We start from the raw sequence: 14686 nt of genomic DNA on the forward strand, positions 1-14686 counted from the left end.
CTCATTAAATTATAAGCTCCTTGAAAGTAAGGGGCCATATCTTATTCATTGTATATTTCCACATTAGATTTTGAACAAAGTTGGTGAGGGATTGTTGACTTAACAGCATGCTTTCTTGATTCTAGATCAGTAACTCCCAAATAGTCTGATGCTATATAAAATGTTTTAAATCATCTTTAGATTACTTACAATACCATTAGGTAACATAGCATTAACAGTATAAATGCTATGTAAATAGTTGTTTTTACTGTATTTTAAATTTTGGTATTATTTTTAATGCTGTAGTATTACTTTTTATTTATATATATATATGCAGAAAATGTGTAAGTGCATTATGACCTTCAATGTGAAAAACTATATATCTATAGATATCTACTTATATATATAACTCTATAGCTATAGATACAAAACTACATATCTAGATATAATGTTTGCATATATATTTTTATGTTTTATATATACATTTAAGTGTGTACACACATACATCTATACCCATTTAAACATTATCCTTGTTTTCCCTACTTCACCATGGGCCAGTGACAATGATAACTTTGTCATGGCCTATTACTCAGGTCACAGTTTGCTATACTTCCATATAATATCCAACAACTATTTTACTTCCACATTGTATGGGTCACAGTACTAGAAACTTTAACTACATTATCTCAATCTTTACAACAACTCTATGACTCCATTAAATTGAGCTCAGAAAGATGAATCATTTCTCTATGACCAGTAAGTTAATGTGTGCAAATTTAACAAAATTAAACAAATTTGAATTCAGATCTGCCTGGCTTGAACATCTCTAGATTACTTACAATACCTGATACAACTATGCTATGTAAATATACATAGTAAATGCTATGTAAATAGTTGTTTTACTGTATTTTAAATCTTGGGTGTTTTGGTTTTGTTTGCTTTTTTGAGACGTAGTCTCACTCTGTTGCCCAAGCTGGAGTGCAGTGGCGTGATCTTGGCTCACTGCAATCTCTGCCTCTGGGGTTCCAGCGAGTCTCCTGCCTCAGCCTTCAGAGTAGCTGGGACTACAGGTGCACACCACCACACCCAGCTAATTTTTGTATTTTTAGTAGAGACAGGATTTCACCATGTTGGCCAGGCTGGTCTCAAACTCCTGACCTTAAGTGATCTGCCTACCTCAGCCTCCCAAAGTGCTGGGATTACAGGTGTGAGCCACTGCACCCAGCCAATTTTGTATTATTTTTTAATACTGTACTGTTACTTTTTATTGCTTTTCTTCTCCCAAATATTTTCAATTCCAACTGCAGTTACGGAATCTACAGATATGGAGGGGCAACTGTACAGGCAATATATATTAATCACAAATCCAAAAGAAATATTATTATAATTCATAATTTTTAAATAAGAAAACGTGCTAAAAATACTTGTATTTTTTATTTCACTAAGTTACGATGCTATAAAAATGAAGATTTTGTAAATATTTGGATACAAGTCTAGTATATTTCGAAGAAAATGACCTCAGGATATGAAAGCATACAATAAAGTATGCACTGTGATAATTACATGTTGACTTTTGATTATATATGGTAACAAAAACAAAAGAATAGACACATTTGTCTACTCTTGGTTGTATTATTAAAGAACTACTATTTTGTAAAGCAGCATAATAATAGTTACAAAAACAGCAGTCAACATAAAATGTGTTTTTTTGATTGTTTTCATTTATATACTTTGTACTTTAGCAGTATGACAGCCAACTCTTAATGGCATTATATATTTAGTTTATTCTACATAGTAGGGATTCTACTCTCTTCTCCATAGACCAATTAACACGGACATACTAACAGTAGAGAAAGAACTCACTGTGTTCAAATATTTCATATTAAGTATAATCCATTTTTACCAACTCTTGGTCTGGACAAGTATTAAAACACTTAAGAATAAAAAATATGCTCAATAATAAATTAGAATAGGTTTGGAAATGGAAACCATTATGGTGTAACTTAAAATATTAATAATTAAAACTATATGAAGCTTTACACTAGTGAATGTTTTTAAGATATCCCACTTTGTAATTTTTGTTCTTAGCCCTTAATAAGAATGATTTATTTTAAATTCTTTTAAATTTTTCTAATACACTATGAATGTTGCATAAATTATTTCCTTAAGTGTTACATTATTATTATTATTATTTTTTTTTTTTTTGAGACAGAGTACCTCTGCCGCCCAGGCTGAAGTGCAGTGGCATGATCTCAGCTCACTGCAACCTCCGCCTCCTGCCTCAGCTTCCTGAGTAGCTGGGATTACAGGAATGCACCATGACGCCCAGCTAATTTTTGTATTTTTAGTAGAGATGGGGTTTCGCCATGTTGGCCAGGCTGGTCTTGAACTCCTGACCTCAGGTGATCTGCCTGCCTCGGAGTGCTGAGATTACAAGCGTGAGCCACTGTGCCCAGCCAGTTATGTATTATTTTTAATAAGGTAGTTTCATGTCTATCAAATGATTAGTAAGATAATTTTAAATAACGATTATCTGACAACAGAGTTACAGTGAATGGAAATCCAGACTCAGGTATTTGATAATATAATCAAATGCTTTCATATATTAAACTTAGAAAAAATTTAGCTTATGTAAACTTTTCTATGTTGCAACTCATCCATCTGTATTAATCATCATACTATTTTCTTAATTGCCAAGTTTTTCTTCCTATAAAAAGTAAACAAATATATCACTACCTTCTGTAAAACAGCAATTTTAAGCTCTCCTTGGAGTGCTTCCACTTGTTTTTTCTTCTGTTCACTTGATTGCTTTAGCTCATTTATGTTCCCCTGAAGTTGTTGCTCTTCTTTTTCCTTTTGTTTTAAAGTATTCTGGGCCTGTATAAGTTGTTCCTGCATTGAATTGAGTTCCAATTTCAACTGATGAGAAGCCTGAAAGAAAAAAAAAATCTATTTAGCCTTCATTTGTTCGTCATATGAACAAATGTTTGTTTGTTACTCAGTACATTGTCTTTTGACGATGTACTGAGTAACTAGAAAAAAAAAATCTATTTAGCTTTCATTTGTTCATTCAAAAGACAATCTACTGAGTAACTACTACACTCCAGGCACTACTCTAGGAAGAAATTACTGAGGCTGTTGGCTACAGATAATTAGTAAAGATACCTGCCTCATATTGCTTTCAGAACCAACACTACTCACTATTAGGTGACATGCTGGATTAATCTTTATTATTTTTTAATACTACTTTTCTTTTTAACTTATAATTGTATAGTTACAGCTTGTAAATTATCTACATTAGTATTCTCTTGTATCACAGAAAATAGGTATGTCAACATCAATGTCTAAATTGTTGGATGTCAATTATCTTTCAAGAATATTCTCAACCAGGCACGGTGGCTCACGCCTGTAATCCCAGCACTTTGGGAGGCTAAGGCGGGAGGATCACGAGGTCAGGAGATCGAGACCATCCTGGCTAACACAGTGAAACCCCGTCTCTACTAAAAATACAAAAAAATCAGCCGGGTGTGGTGGCAGGTGCCTGTAGTCCCAGCTACTCGGGAGGCTGAGGCAGGAGAATGGTGTGAACCCAGGAGGCAGAGCTTGCAGTGAGCTGAGATCGCACCACTGCACTCCAGCCTGGGCAACAGAGCAAGAGACTCCATCTCAAAAAATAATAATTAAAAAAAAAAATTCTCATACACCACTAAGCCTGTTGGCCACAGTTGTCACAAAGAATAGCTCTATAGTAACTATGATAAAAACAAAATCACTTTTGACAAAATACGTTTAGTATCTGTCTGATGACATTAAATTACACTGCACAGGCCAGGTGCTCACGCCTATAATCCCAGCACTTTGGTAGGCCAACACGGGCAGATTACTTGAGGTCAGGGGCTCGAGACCAGCCTGGGCAACATGGTGAAACCTGTCTCTACTAAAAATACAAAAATTAGCCAGGCGTGGTGGCAGGCACCTGTAATCCCAGCTACTTGGGAGGCCGAGACAGGAGAATTGCTTGAACCTAGGAGGTGGAGGTTGCAGTGAGCCGAGATTGCGCCACTGCACTCCAGCCTGGGTGACAGAGCGAGACTCTGTTTAAAATAATAATAATAATACACTGTAGAAGAGTTACTTCATTTAGAGATCTGGGGCATATTTTACTACCTTGTTTGTACAGTCCACTAGGATATGTTTCTGTTCAAATTCAGACATCATACAGAAGTCACACTGAGGTTCCTCTGTCACCAAGGTAAACCACTATTATCTCCCACCCTCCAACCAAAGTCATGTTTTCATGTTCTATGCATATTTCACTAAGAACCTAGCATTACATTCAAGCATTTGACCATATCCAAAGTTACTTTTGAAAAAATGTTAGTGTTATATATAGACGTCTCAGCTTATCTCCACAATGAAGAGCAAAATATCTTTATGCAAAACAGGAGTCAGATAGTATGACAATAAGGATGATATGATATAACCAATGATAAAATAATAACTAGCATGAGCATTTACTTGATTATAGTCAGTGTCCTGAGTACTTTAAAGATATTAACCCATTTATTTCTCACAATAACTCTATCACATAGATTCACATAGACTCTATCATATAGAAACTAGAGCACAGAGATTAAGTATTCGGTCTAAAAGATGGCAAAATGGCATAGCTAATAAATGGCATAGCCAGGATATAAATTTGAACAATCCTGATTCAGAACTTGGGCATGAAGCAATTATAATTTTGCTACTTACATGGCTGGCATCTACAACACAAGTCTGCTTTCAATCAACAACTAGAATACAATCACATCAAATACTTGTCAGTACTATGTCTTGCTCCTTTATCAAATCAGATTTTCTAGAAAGTTGCATGCCTGGACTCTAGCAGCTAGCAGGTATGGCTTCAGAGAGTAACAACCATATATTATACCCATTTGTTTACTCATTTGCTTGTCTGTTTTTGTTGGAAACAATAGAAGCATTAACCACAGAAAAATATTTTGGTTGTTCTACAACCATTATCAAGTATACATTAGTATGTGTATAAATGTCCATGAAATAAAGAGCCATAAAGAGTCCACGAAATAAAGGTCATTTCTATAGAAAGCCTTTTAAGATTTTTTTTTCAACCATAAAAATGGTCCTTAACTCTGTAGTTAGCTGACTCAATTTTCTACCTTTATTAATTATATTCCTTTATTTGGGCCTTTGATTATAAACTAGCTTAAGTCTTTTTAATAGTAGGCAAAATACGAATAACAATTTTAAACTATATACATGATTTGTTACATTTCAGAGAAATAAACCTATGACTTAAATATCAGTGTGAAAATGCTTATTTTTCTTAAAACTATAAAAAAAATTATCTGCGGAAATGTCCCCAAGAACAAACATGCTTTATATATTTATTTGAAAATATAAAGACCTTACTATACTTTACAGATTTTATGTTACAGAAAAAAAAAAATCTTACCTCCTTCTCTTTTTCAAGTGACTCCTTCAGTTCCTTCTGTTCCTTAAGTGTGTTTTCCATCTGCACTTGAAGTTGATGCTTTAATTCTTTGCAAGTTTTCTCCTTAAAAAAATGAAAACTATATTACATAAAAAATATTTGCAATAACCTTAAGAAGTTTAGTTTATAACCTTAGTAAGATACACATGAAGAAATAAACTAAAATTATTGATGAGCTAAGATAAGACAGGATCATCCATCTCAATGATAAAACTAGGAAAATATTACAGAAGTAATGGAGGAGGGACAACAAAACACTAAGGGTTTTGATCATCAACCAAGTCACAATGGCATATTTTAAACAATATTAAGATGATATCTTAGAACACTTTAGAAATCACATTTTATGTCACACAATTCGTTCTAATTAACTTGCCACACTACTTTTATAGCAATGGGCTTCAAGAAAATGGAAGCAAGAAAACTTAGAAAACAATAAATTAAGAAACGATCACAATAGGAAAAGTGTACAGATAGAAAACGTTTTCTCCAAACAGAAAAGAACATAATAACACACATGAGAAAGACTGATATTCAACCGAAAATATTCTTGGCCTTTAGAAAATGGCGTGCTCACAGGTGCATACGCACCCACATTACTATCTTGGGCTTCTTCTCAGGTTAAGCAATCCCAATTAATTTCCTCATAAGAACTACTTTAAACTATTTAAATGCGGAAAGAAAAGCAAACTGTGAATTAAGCAGAAAAATCAGTGCATTTTAAATAAAATAATCACTTCTACCTAAGAAAGTAAATGTAAACTACTAACCAAGTCTAATATAGCGGCTTTTCCTTTCTGATTCTCCTTTTCAAATTCACTTTTGGAGTTTTTCAAAGACTCAGAAACTTTTGATAGTTTGTCCTTTACTGTAGAAAGCTCTGTCATTAAAGCTTCTTTCTCCACTTTTACTTTTTGTAGTTCTGTTACTGTTGTTTGAATTCTGTTATTCAATTCCTTGTGCTGAATCTTTGCTTCTTGACTTAAAGTTTCAAATTCTTGTTTCAGGATTTTTTTTTCTTCCTCTTGCTTGGTAAGCTTTTGCTTGATATTTTCAAGGGCTTCAGATTTTTTCTGTAGATCCAATCTTGTACTGGATACTCTAAATATTTAAAAAACAATCTTTTTAAATAACACATAATTTACCACTTCTAATTTACCATTCAAAATTAATCACAAAAAATTACTGAGTTCTGAAACTTTTTTGTATGGTTCACAAGTAAAAATAACCTAATTTCATAAAATCACACCACTGAAAAATACTTTAGAATATCTCATTTGATCATTTAACAGATGTAGATTATTTTTCCCAAGTCAAATAAGTTAGTAGTGAAGACAAATCTAAGCTTCCTGATTTAATCCATTTTTGTCCACCACAACTAATCCCGAGGAAAAAAACTATGTATCACAGACCAGAAACGTTCTTCCATAAAGAATCTATTCATTACAGTTAGTTCTTCAATGCAGAGAGAACTTTGTCTCTTTCCTTGAAAACATGAAACACATTATGTGTGACAGTTCTTAAGCTTCAAAATATTTATGGTTAACCCAGAAAAAAATCAAAGTAAGAAAATAAAAGAAATATTTTATTTACAATATAGAGGGAAGACAAATGATTTACTTTAACCCTAGAACCTAGCAGATTATACAAAGGATTTGTTATCATTTGTTCCTTAATATAGGTCTCTTATACATGAATGAAAAAAGCAACAAGAATGAAGAAATAAAGTTATAGCTTTAGAAAGCTATAGACTTTTATTGTTTTCATAAAAGAAACTATGCAAATTATACAGCAAAACCCCCAATACACTATAAATAACAGCCATTTTAAAAGTCAAAACCAGATCCTAAGTAACAGTATTTCTAGAATGCACACTAGTTCCAATGTAATCAGAATAAATTTGTAACCAATAAAAATAATTCAACAATATGTTAAAGGGAGGTTGTTAAAAGATGTACTAATAAAGTATTTGCAATTGTGTATTAATACAATATCAAAACTGTATTTATACCTCGAAATCTAATTTTTTAGTTCTAGAAACACACTTTTACCTCCTAAAAAATAGCTGGAAAAGATGTTAAAGCTTAATAGGTTCACAAGATATTATGCCTCCTTGATTTTTAAAGGTCCAAGTGGAAAAGTCATTATACTAATATTATTTTACATTTTAATATAGTTAAAATCCCTGTCAAGCAACCCTAAAATTAAGACTTGATATATTTATTTACTATGCTGCTTAACTTTTTCAAAATTAATTACAAAATCATAAGACTATGTGAATCAAAGAAAGCAAAACAGAAATAGAGGCTTACATAGTCACTGTGAAACTTGTTTTTTTTTTTTAAGTAACTAAAGGAAGAAAAAAACAAGTCCACAATCATAGTTGGAAACTATAATATCTCTTTTTAGAAACTGATAGAACAACCAGAGGAACAAATTGGCAAGAATATAGACAATAAGAACAGCACTGTAATTGTTATTTATAGCCACTCCACGCAATAACACAGAGTACATATATGTGCACATGAAAAATTAATTATGATAAGCCATTATGCTGGGCCTTAAATAAGACTTATTTTCAAAAGTTTGAATTTTACCAAGAATGTTCTCTGACCACAATAGAATTAAATTAGAAATTAGGGCCAGGCGCAGTGGCTCACGCCTGTAATCCCAGCACTTGGGAGGCCAAGGCGGGTGGATCACAAGGTCAGGAGATCGAGACCAACCTGGCTAACACAGTGAAACCCCATCTCTACTAAAAATACAAAAATTAGCCAGGCATGATGGCAGGCGCCTGTAATCCCAGCTACTCGGCAGGCTGAAGCAGGAGAATCGCTTGAACCCAGGGTGGCAGAGGTTGCAGTGAGCCGAGATCGTGCCACTGCACTCCAGGCTGGGCGACAGAGTGAGACTCCGTCTCAAAAAAAAAAAAAAATTAGTAATAATAATACATCTAGGAAAGCCTCAATATTTGGAAAGCAAACATACTTATAACCTACACATTAAAGAAGGAATCACAAAGGAAATCAGAAAATATATTAAACTGCAGAGGAATGAAAATACATTGTAAAATGGGAGGGAAACATTGGGTGTATAAATGTAAGTGGGCCCTCAAAAAGGGGAGCCCTGTATCCTGTTATTTGGGCCGAGCCCTGGACTCATGAGTGGGGTTTAGTCAAAGTCTCTATATGTTTATCTGATATAAGAGCAGAAGGGACCCCAGCCCTCCTTGCCTAGTTAGTACTCCAGAAATGTGAGAAGACCTCAGAGGAGAAATGTATGTACAAAGTACATAGGCAAGAAAGATCTTAGTCTTAAAGGTTTTCCTACCCCAATAGGATGTGGGAGCCCTGTAAGTGAATTCTGAACCATGAGATTAGAACATTGAATGAAAATGGGTCCACTTCCATTGGGCCCATTGGAAACAGAAAGAACCATTGGGCCTGCAGGGTTTTTGAGGAAGAGAACAAAAGCCATCTCGGAGATGATCTTCATGGACTGATGACTGCATTCTAGAGATAATGATGAACCATTTGGTTGGTAATGTAATGGATCAGATATGCTCCTCAAATATGTAGGCACTGGAAACTACCGTGAGGAGGAATGCATGAGATGCAATTCTATAACCTCCAATTCAAAGTATCAGGAACCAATTTACTAGATATGAAAATGAGAATATTTTCACCATCATATCCCCAAACAAGGATGAAAACCATGAAGGTGTGGAACAACTTAATCATCAACTCTGATGGGTTTTATTTCACCTTTCTGAAGAGGACTTTTCTCAGGTTCTTAGTCTCTACCTTTACTACTGGAACAGTCAAGAGCCCTCATCCCCTTGACACAAGTCAAGTCCATCAACTCAGTCAGAGTAGGTGATCTGATGTTTAAAGACAAAATGTACTCAAATGTAACCAGTCATATGAAGACATTCAAATGAATTGGGTGGAACTGATTTTTATCCATCAAAATAATGGTGAGTGATGTGTTCATTGAAGATCTCAGCATGGCAGGACCCAAATTCAGCATCAACATCTAGGATAAGCTGGGCAAGAGACTAATTCTACCTTGGGAGTGAAGGAATGATGCTGCAGCTAAGCACTTCTATGGCTATATATGTTCAGAAGCACATGCCCATTCTGCCACCGGAGACACTTGAAATTTCATATACCAATAAATCTTATAGGTCCCAATATCTTCTAAACCAATCCACCCTTATACTCAGAGCTGCCATAAATCCACTGAGCACTTTAGTGCAAATTAGGAAAAAGATATCCTCCTTCAAGATAATTTATTCCATCTGTGGCAAAACTGTCATAATACACTGATTTTATTAGAATAAGGCTACATACTACCATCTGCAGAAATCTTACATCTAGCATTGACAAGTGAAAAGTGGGTAACTGAAAAAAAGAAACAGATACTATAAAATGTAGACAGACACAGAGACGCTTTCACATTTAAAAGCTACTAAAAAAAAGCAAAGTAATAAGGTCTAAAGATGGAAACAATAGAGAAATAAATAAGATAGAAAACTGATAAAATCAATTAAATCAAAAGCTTTTTACAAAAGTCTGATAAAACTGATAAATCTCTAATTAAATTGATTTTTAAAAAGACAAATTACCACAATTAAGAATAAAGGAGGAACACTACTACAGATCCTAACAGACCTCAAAAGTATAATATTATGAACAACTGCCAATAAATTTGAAGTTTAGAGGAAATGAACACATTTCTGAAAGACACAATTTACCAAAACTGACTCAAGAAAAAAATCAGGAAATTAGAATAGCTCTATGTCTATTAAATGAATTGAACCCCAAATGAAACAACCCAGAAAGAGAACTCTAAGCCTAGCCAGTTCACTAGTGAATTCCATCAAACTTTTAAGAAACAAGTAATATCCATCTTATACAAACTATTTCAGAAAGGAGAAGAAGAGGAAATACTTCTCAATTCCTTTTTAAGGCCAGTTTAACTCTAATATCAAAACCTGACAATGATATTAAAAGAATACTACAGACCAATACCCCTCATAAATATATGAAAAATTTTTAACAAAGTATTATCAAATCAAAAACAGCAATATATAAAAAGGTAATACAGCATGGTCAAGTGAATTTACCCCAGGAAAGCAAGGTTGGTTTAACAGTAAATCAATCAATGTAACTGACCATATTAACAGAATAAAACAGAAAATCCATATGATCACATCAACAGATACAGAAAAAAAGGTGATAAAATTCAATCCAAGCCCAATAATTTTTCTTTTTTAATAATTTTTTTTTTTTGAGATGGAGTCTCGCTCTGTCGCCTAGGTTGGAGTGCAGTGGCACTGGAGTGCAGTGGCGTGATCTCGGCTCACTGAAACCTCTGCCTCCCGGGTTCAAGCAATTCTCATGCTTCAGCCTCCCAAGTAGCTGAGATTACAGGCGCGTGCCACCACCCCCGGCTGATTTTTGTATTTTTAGTGGAGACGAGGTTTCGCCCTGTTGGCCAGGCTGGTCTCGAACTCCTGACTTCAGATAATCTGCCTGCCTCGGCCTCCCAAATTTCTGGGATTACAGGCATGAGCCACAAGGCCGATAATTTTTTTTTTATATATAACTAGGTATCGAAGGTAATGTCTTCAATCTGATAAAGGGAATCTCAGAAAAACCTACAGCTAACCTCAAACTTAATGAGGAAACATTTAATATTTCCTGCCTAAGATTAGAAATAATGCAAAGATATTTGCCATTACTATTTACATTCAAAATGTTACTGAATGTCCCAGCCAGCAAGAAAAAAGACATAAAAGGCCTATAGGTTGGAAAGGAAGAAGTAAATTTGTCTGTATTCACAGATAACATGAATGTCTAGTTAGAAAATGTCAAGAACTCTACAAACAACTAAAACTAAAAAGTAAACTGAACAAGGTTAAAGGGCAGAAAATCAATATATATTTAAAAATTCTATTTTTATACTAGTCATAAGTGGAAAATTAAATTTAAAAAACAATTACATTTACAATAGCATTAAAAAAATACTCAGGAATAAATTTAACAAAAGATGTACAAGATGTCTATGTTAAAAACCATAAAATACTGCTCAGAGAAATTAAAGAAGGCCCAAGTAGATAAAGAGACATATGTTTGTGTATTAGAAGACTCAATGTTGTTAAGATGTCACTTCTCCCCAAATTGATTTACAGTTTCAAGGCAATTCTAATCAAAATACAACAGTTTTATTTGTAGACATGTACAAGTTAATACAAAAATGTATATGGAAAAGCAATGAACTTACAAGAGTCAAGACAATCTTGAAAAATAATAAAGGTGAAGGATTAATATCTAATATCATAAAGCTACATTAAAAATATACCATCTTATGGTATATTAAAAATATCTTATGGTTTCTTTTGTGTGTTATGCCACACCAACTTAGCTACATTTATGACTTTCAATATCATAATTATATGATGTTAGATACTATGATATTAGGTACCAATACCATGATACTGGTGTCAGGATACCATATAGACACATAGACTGTGGTTGTCTACAGGAAAAGGATAAGGAAGGTCTTGACTAGAAGGGCAAGTGAGAAAAACTCTTGGAGTGATGACAATGTCCTATATGGGGCTATGGCTAGATCCATAGATATACAGAATATACACTGATTAAAACTCAAAGTACATATGTAAAATCTGTGCATTTAACTATGTGTGAATTTCGCATCAATAATAAAAACAAGAAGGCACACTGGTTTTTGTGTTCCCTTTGTCTTCATAAACATAGACAATCTGCCAAAATGCGTCACAAAGCTGAGGTCATTTCTTTTTTTTTTTTTTTTTTGAGATAGAGTATCACTTTGTCGCCCAGGCTGGAGTGCAGTGGTGTGATAGCCTCGACCTCCCAAGCTCAAGCAATCTTGCTATGCTACCCAGGCTGAGATCGCTTCTTACAAGAAAGAATCCATTCCCTATTTGGTATAGCTAGAAGTCTAACTACTTTTGGGTAACACATAAATAGCCCCGAATTTTTTAATTTTACAGTAACTTATTCAAATTTGTGAACAACTCAAAACAAGGTTTATGCCAGAGAAATGAGCACCATATCATTGTTGAAAAGAGACTGGATGACCCAAATTTTATAAAACTAAGTTTTCAGTCCTTTCTAGAGAAGTTTAACCATATTATGATGGCTTTATTTTTTCATTCACATTAACATCAGTTTATAAAATCAACACAAAATAAATATTTAATAAGTCTTTAAGCACTATGATAGCAAAATTTAAATCTGAAGGAAATTTTAATACTTAGTTTACAATCTTTTCCCTTAATTTGTAAGTAAAGTGGTTTAGCTTACATTTCTTTCTCCATTTCAAGTTGTTTACTCAATTCTGTGGCTCTGAGCTCTAAATCTGTGTTCAGCTGTCTTTGCTGTTGTAGATCTTGCAAAGCCTGCTCCTTGCTTGCTTTAACTTCGAGACTATCAGCTTCTAGTTTCTATGAAAAAAATGATATGGCAGTCATTTTAATATTAGTAATTTTCAGTCCATTATTAAATACTGTAACATTTTTGTTTATATTCAAACAGGTGTGACATACAAAAAAATAAAATATTTATTATAATAAAAAACATATTCTGAAATCATTACTAAGGGTGTTATTTATTTTAAAATCTTTCAGAAGACCCAGCAGAAAGCTTTATACATGATAGACAGCTACTAAGTGTTGATGTTTAAAACTAATTCTTGGCTGGGCGCGGTGGCTCACACCTGTAATCCCAGCACCTTGGGAGGCAGATCACTTGAGGTCAGAAGTTCGAGACCAGCCTGGCCAACATGGTAAAACCCTGTCTCTACTAAAAAAAAAAAAAAAAATACAAAAATTAGCCAGGCGTGGTGGCCCGTGCCTGAAGTCCCAGCTACTCAATAGGCTGAGGCAGGAGAAAGGCTTGAACCTGGGAGGCAGAGGTTGCAGCAAGCTGAGATCGCACCACTATACTCCAGCCTGGGCAACAGCATGAGACTCCATCTCAAAAAAAAAAAAAAAAATTAACTCTGAATAAAACAATCAACTTAAAAGAAACATAGAAACATAAATAGTTATTACCTCAGTAAAAGTTATTAACTCAAGTATGAAAAAATAAGTTAACAGGTTCACTGATGTACTCACTTAAAACATATTATCTTTTCTAGGCCCAGTTAAAAACACTGATGTAATTATAAGATATTTAAAACTAAAATGAAGTTCTCATGTACTCCTTCTCATTAACACCTATTGATCTTAAATATAAAGCCAATTAAGTTCTTGATTTTGCTTCTTTAATCTCTTGGACTAGATGACATTGTTGTTCTTCAGAATATAGTTTGCATCTCACATGTATACATGTAATTATGTGTGTATTTTTACAAACTTACAAAATCAAACTGTTAAATATAAGTTTGAAAAGCTTTACACAATGCATTTCCTTGCAGTGGTAGTGATTTTGCACACTAGATATTTTATAAACTGATTGGTACCTGTGGCCCTTACCATTGACCTACACTGAAAATATTCATTAAATAAAAGATACTTGATGTAGCTAAATTAATTCTACATGTCTATATAAAAAATATAAAATACTCCCTAAAATGATAATTACAAAGTGCTAAGAGCTGATAATCACAATAAAAACTCAGTTCTAAATAACCACTATTTTTAATAGGTAACCAAACAGAATTCTCATTAGACACTTTTCAGTAAAATAATACTTCTGTTATCTTTAACCATGCCTAAGTACTTTGCCTTTGCTATTATCATTTGCCATAAAGAAAAAGGAACCTATAAACAGAATTGTAAATATAATTATTCCCCCATACTATATTGGTATGTATGTACATATATACATTTCATGACTCTAAACTCATACACATACGCTTCACCAGGTTGAGGAAGTATAAGTTACATATATATAGTAACTTGACAAGTTTTTGTTTAACTGATAGTAGCTCAATTTTTTTAAATTTATTTTTTATTTTTTTATTTTTAGCCAAAGGCAGTTAAGCACAAGCGGTTCTAATTTAAAGGACACAAAAACTCAGGTCAAATCCTTCTCAGATGTCTAATCATCTTATCTCTTCAGTAAATCAACACATTCATATGGAGTTATGTTAAAGTAAGATGCAGTTTATCATAGTCTCAATGTGTTTTTAAATTAGAAG

General features: G+C 33.6%; 1 protein-coding gene across 2 annotated transcripts in view; it reads right to left on the reverse strand.

Moving 5' to 3' along the window:
- The window catches only part of EEA1 (early endosome antigen 1), a 153920-nt gene that overhangs the window by 20305 nt on the left and 118929 nt on the right, over positions 1 to 14686 (reverse strand). For both annotated transcript variants that reach the window (XM_032170894.2, XM_058424977.1), the window contains 4 exons: positions 12847 to 12986; positions 6265 to 6595; positions 5456 to 5557; positions 2716 to 2910 (listed from right to left, as the gene is read on the reverse strand). In XM_032170894.2, the coding sequence (XP_032026785.1) occupies positions 2716 to 2910; positions 5456 to 5557; positions 6265 to 6595; positions 12847 to 12986 (768 nt within the window). The remainder of the gene's footprint in view (positions 1 to 2715; positions 2911 to 5455; positions 5558 to 6264; positions 6596 to 12846; positions 12987 to 14686) is intronic.

The sequence above is a fragment of the Hylobates moloch genome, unplaced genomic scaffold (genome assembly GCF_009828535.3).
Source record: "Hylobates moloch isolate HMO894 unplaced genomic scaffold, HMol_V3 SCAFFOLD_12, whole genome shotgun sequence".
Classification (NCBI taxonomy): domain Eukaryota; kingdom Metazoa; phylum Chordata; class Mammalia; order Primates; family Hylobatidae; genus Hylobates; species Hylobates moloch.